This window comes from Lynx canadensis, chromosome F2 (assembly GCF_007474595.2).
Source record: "Lynx canadensis isolate LIC74 chromosome F2, mLynCan4.pri.v2, whole genome shotgun sequence".
In the NCBI taxonomy this organism is placed as follows: domain Eukaryota; kingdom Metazoa; phylum Chordata; class Mammalia; order Carnivora; family Felidae; genus Lynx; species Lynx canadensis.
The window spans coordinates 39241723-39247722 of NC_044320.2; the positions used below are offsets into that span (position 1 = coordinate 39241723).

General features: G+C 48.0%; 1 protein-coding gene across 1 annotated transcript in view; it reads right to left on the reverse strand.

Annotated features, from left to right (window-relative positions):
* The window catches only part of LAPTM4B (lysosomal protein transmembrane 4 beta), a 79662-nt gene extending 76967 nt beyond the window's left edge, over nt 1-2695 (reverse strand). The window contains exon 1 of the mRNA XM_030304049.1: nt 2258-2695. Coding sequence (XP_030159909.1) covers nt 2258-2695 — 438 coding nt within the window. The remainder of the gene's footprint in view (nt 1-2257) is intronic.
* Nucleotides 2696-6000: the final 3305 nt, after the last annotated feature.

Sequence of the window (6000 nt, forward strand, 5' to 3'; positions counted from 1 at the left end):
CTGGCACACAAAGCCTTAGTAAGTGGTAGTGGTAGGAGCAGCAATTAAAAAATGCGTTAAAAAGACCCACTTTACCCATCTGGTGTAAGAGTTCCACTGAACTCTTATTTGAATATCTATGCAGAGCCCTATCCTTTTTTCATGACAACTCTTCTCCCGTCTGATAACTGACCCTATTCCACCCAGATGACAGGTGGGGTGAGAAGGGTAGGGGAAGGAGCGTGAGATGCCTTGCTCTTCAGTGACCCTGTTCCCTCATCTTAAAAAAATGTTCATGTAAGTCAAAGTTATGGAAACCAAATTATATTTAAAGGTATGAGAGAAACTCACTATTAAAAAAAAAAGGTCTAAAACTGTTTCATGAAATGCAAAAGACTTTTTATGAAGATTACCAGTACTATAAAGTCAGGTTTCTCATTTATTAGGTTTACCTAATGTAGCACTCTTACATCTGCTAGAAAGCTTTCTAATTATCGTTCAAAAGGCCATGCCGTTTCCAAATGCTAACACATGCACAGCAATAGCTACTTTCCACAAAGAGCATGTTCAAACAGTACACAAAGCATGCAGAGTACTGTCCTTTTATCACACCAGTACTGTCTAGTTGGATTACAGCCAACAACAGGGCTCAAGGAGATTTATCTTTCCTGCAGATCATGTAGTACATTTGCCTAATGCAGTGCCCTAGATTTTACAAATTACATTTACTGATGTACTTGCAAGTCTGCAGACTTGAACATTTTCAAGGAGGACGCAAGACATTTATATAAAATAGTATGTCTTGATCATCAATAAAAGCACTGTTTTGAGGCCACCTACTATCCTTTTGCTGGAATTTAAAATTTCCGTAAAGCATTTCTTGGCTTTTAGCAAAGTCAGGGTTGAGCCAAGACGCTGATGTTCTCTCTGCGTTCAACTGCACAAAAAGAATCCACACATACCAAAGATCTGTGTTCGAAAGCTTTTAAGGCCAAAAATGTCTATTGTGTGGCCTGTGATAGGCACTGACTAAAGGAAACTTGAAACTATAAATAGGACACAGAACACCATATGCCTGGGGGAAAATATTTTGCTTAAAATGGCACAACGACACAATTCGACATGATGTTCATATTATGTCAAAAAAAGTGAGTATGAACCAACAAAAAAACCCCTCTGACGATTAAGAATTTATTCTCACGAAAAAGTTCAGTATGCCATCTTAATACCATTTTTAAGGGATTTCCTCATGATGCAGTGGTATTCACTGCAAAGTGGCTCGGGTCTAACTCTCCAACATGATGTCACAAAACCCGAAATGCAATGGAATCCGATTCAGTGTTGGCGCAGTCCGGGGGTGCCAACAATCAACCTAGAGGAGGCATACAGGGCCAGAAAGACTCCATCAGGTTTCCTCAGTGCCCCCTGATAATCAGTGCTCCCCATACAAACAAGTTCTTAAAAGCTCCAACCTAAAAAATAAATAAATAAAAATTAAAAAAAAAAAAAAAAAAGATTTGCCTGCAGCGTCTGCTAAGAAAGGTACAGGGATCACCTGTCAATGGGCAGGAAAGTGAGTGGGTGTAAAATGGCTTCCCCGGGCACACTGAAACTGAAACGCAGTAAATCCTGGCAAATCCCTTCCTAGAGTAAGGGCTTCACACCAAACGTGTGGAGGGACGCATTCACGGAGCGTGCCAAGAACCCCCAACCATTCCTCCTCGGGACCGGAACGCGAGCTGAAGACCGGACAGCAACCCCGAGGTCGGGATGCGAGCTGGGAGAATGGGCAAGCCGGGGCTGCAACCGCGACCACAGGGGTGGCAGAACGCGCCCCGTCACCCCACGACCCAGTCGCGGCGCGACTAAACACAAAGCCCAACGGGTGGTGAGGAGAAAGAAAGGAATGGAAAACACGTGGTCCGCAGATCCGATCAGGGCTCTCCCGGCCACCAAGTGCACTTTTACCGGAAGCGGGGGAACCCGCCGCAGCCCGCACGGCCCCCGACTCTGGGCCGGGGCTGGACCCCCGCCACAGGTTGGCTGAGCCGGGGATCGCGGACAGACTCGCGCACAGAATTAAGTTTCTAATAATACAACTTTAAGCGGATTAGCGCCGGCGTAGCCCAAAGCCGAGGCCGCACTCGGGGGCGTGCAGAGTGCAACGGGCGCATGGGCCGGGGTCCCGGGGTCCCGGCGTCCCGTGCCGGGGGTGGGGGCTCGCGGCGCCGGCGCCTCCGCCCCGGCAGGTGCGCCCCCCGCGTGTCGCCTCGCTCACCAGGTACCAGACGCCCAGCAGGATGGTGCCGGTGCGGACATGGCAGCACAGGCAGCAGCTGTTGGAGTAGAACCGCGTCCAGGGCGCGACCATCTTCATCGCTCGGGCCGCGGGCGCCGTGGCGCGAGCGCGCGCCCAAGTTTGCAGGAGCGTCGGCCGCGTCGCTCGGGGCCCGCCGGGGGGCTGCTGCCGGCTCCCCCGCCGCTGCCGCTGCCGCTGCCTGCCCGGCTCCCCCGCTTGCCCGTGGCCCGCGCTCCGCGCCTCTGCCGAGAGCTCCGAGCGGCTGCGGCGGCCGGACCCTGCGCTCCGAAGGCTGCGGGAGGAGGAGGAGCGGGAGGGGGCGGGGCGGGCCACGTGACTCGCGCTGGGGCTCGTGATGTCACCGCCGGCTCCAGCCAGCTGCGGGCGCCCAGGGCCGGGGGTAAATAAATCAATCATCCTGCGCCCTGGGCCGGTCCCGGAGCGGGCCCGCGGTGGAGTTCCGGGCCTCTCCTCTCTCCTGTGGTCATTTGTGTAACTCTGTCACGGGTTTGAGATTCTTTTACAGTCTAGCTGGTTGTGGTTTCTCCCCTTCCACTTCTATTTGGCAGATAATCTGTAGATGCAAATGCTATCACTGTTATCTTGCGAACTGGAAAGAGGGAAAACTGCAGGGTGTGATTCCGGTCAACTGCAGTACTTTGAACCGCTGCTGGAGTCGCCAGGAGCAATTTGTCTCCTCTTCCCAGCTCAATTACTGTGGTAGTAGTAACCTTTTCCCAGAAAATAGGATGTGTGTCAAGGACATCCTCGCTGTGCTTCGAGTAGCATTTTTAATCATGACTGCAGCTCTAAAGAAACAATCATAAAGCCAATTACTGCCACAAGGGCTCTGAAGGACACAACATAGAGCGTTAAGAGGTACTGAAAGAAAGGACTCCAGTTTGGAGTTATTTCTTCCCATCTGTTGTTTTTTCTCAAAGCGCCCTTGTCCTAGGTTAGCCTCTAATCACCGTCTAAGCCAAGCATCTCAGATGAGTTAGATCATTAGCGCTTGTCAAAGTTTCATTTCAGACTTGGAGCAAGAGAAAAATTGGTTGGATTTAAATTTCTTAAGGACAGGTTATATAGGCAGGAAGGAAGGTGTTAGATGAGGCCGTTTAAGTGCAGGACTAGTTTTACAAGGCTGTAAAGCTGTTACATTCTTAGTGTGTAGCTTAAACCTGGATCCAGAGGGACCAGAGAGGCATCCCCAGAGATGTCAGGTGTGGGCCCTTAATTGGAAATTATAAGTAACATCATTGTGGGAGATAATCAGAAATAAGGAAGAAGAAAGATCAGCTTTTGTTTTGTTTTCTCACTAAGAAGTTCTGTTTTCTCTCACACAAGAATTTTCTCTCTGGGGTCTTCCATTTAATGTGTAATTATAAGGGCACCTGGATGGCTCAGTCAGTTAAGCATCTGACTTTGGCTCAGGTCATGATCTTAAGGTTCCTGAGTCTAATCCCCTGGATGGGCTCTGTGCTGACAGCTTGGAGCCTGAAGCTTGCCTTGGATTCTGTGTCTCCCTCTGTCTTTTTCCATCCCCCATTTGCATTCCATCTCTCTTTCTCTCTCTCAAAAATAAATAAAGATTTAAAAAAAAATTTTAATGTGTAATTATAGCCATAACCATTTTTAAATTTTATATTTATTTAGTTAGTTATTTATTTACTTATTTATTTTACTTTAGAGAGAGAGCATGAGCAGGGGAGAGGAAGAGAGGGAGAGAGAGAATTCTAAGCAGGCTCCACACTCAGCATGGAGACTAACGCAAGGCTCTATCCCATGGAATCAAGAGTCAGACACTCAACCGACTGAACCACCGAGGTCCCCCCAATTATACCCATAGCCTCTCTTAAACTTCTGTGGGACAAGCAGGAAGTGCACTGAACAGGAAAGGAAATCGTGAATCAGGATGGGGAGTGCTCCTTTCCAAATTCAAACTGCCAGCATGTTCCTAGAGTTACCTCCAGCTTTGCCCTCCCCACCAGGATTTCAGATTCGTTAGGTAAATGATTCATTGACTAAAGGGAATTTCATATTTCACAGAGCTTGCTATTCAAGAGCTGAGTTTACAGACAGTTGCCAAAACGCTCTAGATAAGAAGAGAGACAGAGAGTAGAAAAAAACCTGGCTGGAGCAAGGAGATAAGGAGAGAAACAATACATCTGCAAGCAAAGTTTATGAAATAAAACTTGGAGTTATATTTATTTGGATGCAACAGGATTGGGGGGATTGGCAAAAACAAACAAACAAAACCAAGAAAAAAAAAACAGAGGCTTCCCACAGAACTTAGTCACAGCTGGGTTACATCCTCAAACAGCAGCATATGTAACTGGAATACGGATTGCAGGGGTACAGTTATGTAGACAGGTCACCTTGTTTTCATTCCCTAGGCACGTCAGCATCTGGGGTCACACTTGCTCTGTTTTCTGTAAGAGCAAAGGGCGACAGCCTGCGTGACCTTGGTCAGTCACTCACCCCTCCTCTCCCATTCTTCTGTCTCCACGGTACCTTCATCACTGAGACAGGGAAACTGAAAGGTCTCCATTTTAGAAAGGCTCTATGCCAGATATTTCTCTGCTAGGCTCCATTTCCTCATACTCCATACTTCACCTTGCATCTGAGTGAATCAAAAAAGCTATGTTCCCACTCCACAGGGGGAAGCAAGAAAGTTAATCATTCTACGAGTTTCATCCTAGGCCCCTAAACACCTGATAACATCTCAAAAGAACCGAATCCCAAACATATTCCAGGACATTAGCTTCCAACAAACCTCCATCAACAGCATTGGCATCAATCCCCCCACCTTCAGTGAGTTATGGAATAACATCGTTCATTTGCCTGACACTTGCCTTTGATGGAACCAAACCCTGGGTCCCTGGAGGAACACGTACCCTGGACCCCTCTCCAATATAAACTCCTAACCCCAAGTGACGGGGAGGCCCACATCTCCTTTTCTGAGTCTCCCAGACGCACCACCTGCTATACTCTATCACTTACACTACTCAATAAACTCTGCTCTCACTTCCTTCTGGCTCACGTTTGATTTCCATCCTTGGTGATGCCAAGGACCCTTTGGAGTGGTCCTACAGGGACCCTCTGGGTCCTCAGACTGGGCCTGCCTACATCATGACCAAATTTTATATATTTATTTTTTAAGTTTATTTATTTATTTGGAGAGAGACAGAGACAGCGTGACCGGGATGGGAAGGCAAAGAGAGAGGGAGAGAGAGAGAATCCCAAGCAGGCCTTGCACTGTCAGTGCAGAGACCGATGCAGGGCTTCAACCCAGGAACAGTGAGATCATGGCCTGAGCAGAAACCAAGGGTTGAACGCTCAACTGACTGAGCCACCCCAACACCCCCATCATTACCAAATTAAAACCTTACCATTAGGACTTGAGGCCTTGCAACTTCTCTGTCGCCCAGGTCCCTTCCCTTGCCTTCTTGTACTTCCCATTTTTCTCTCCCTGTATCCTCCCTGGGCCCCCTTCTTCCAAGGGCGGGTATTTTCCAGTGAACTGACAGAAACTTTTTCTTTCCATCAGATAAAGCCACTCTTGTTCCTTTTTCAAATCTCTTTTTCTCTGGGACGAATTGTATTTCAGACTATCGGCTAGTGACCCAAAATGCCCAGGGTTAATTTGAGTGATGACTATTTGTAAGAAGTAAAGACACAAAGGCTGGAAGATGAGAACACTCTGCTCCTGATCCCAAAAT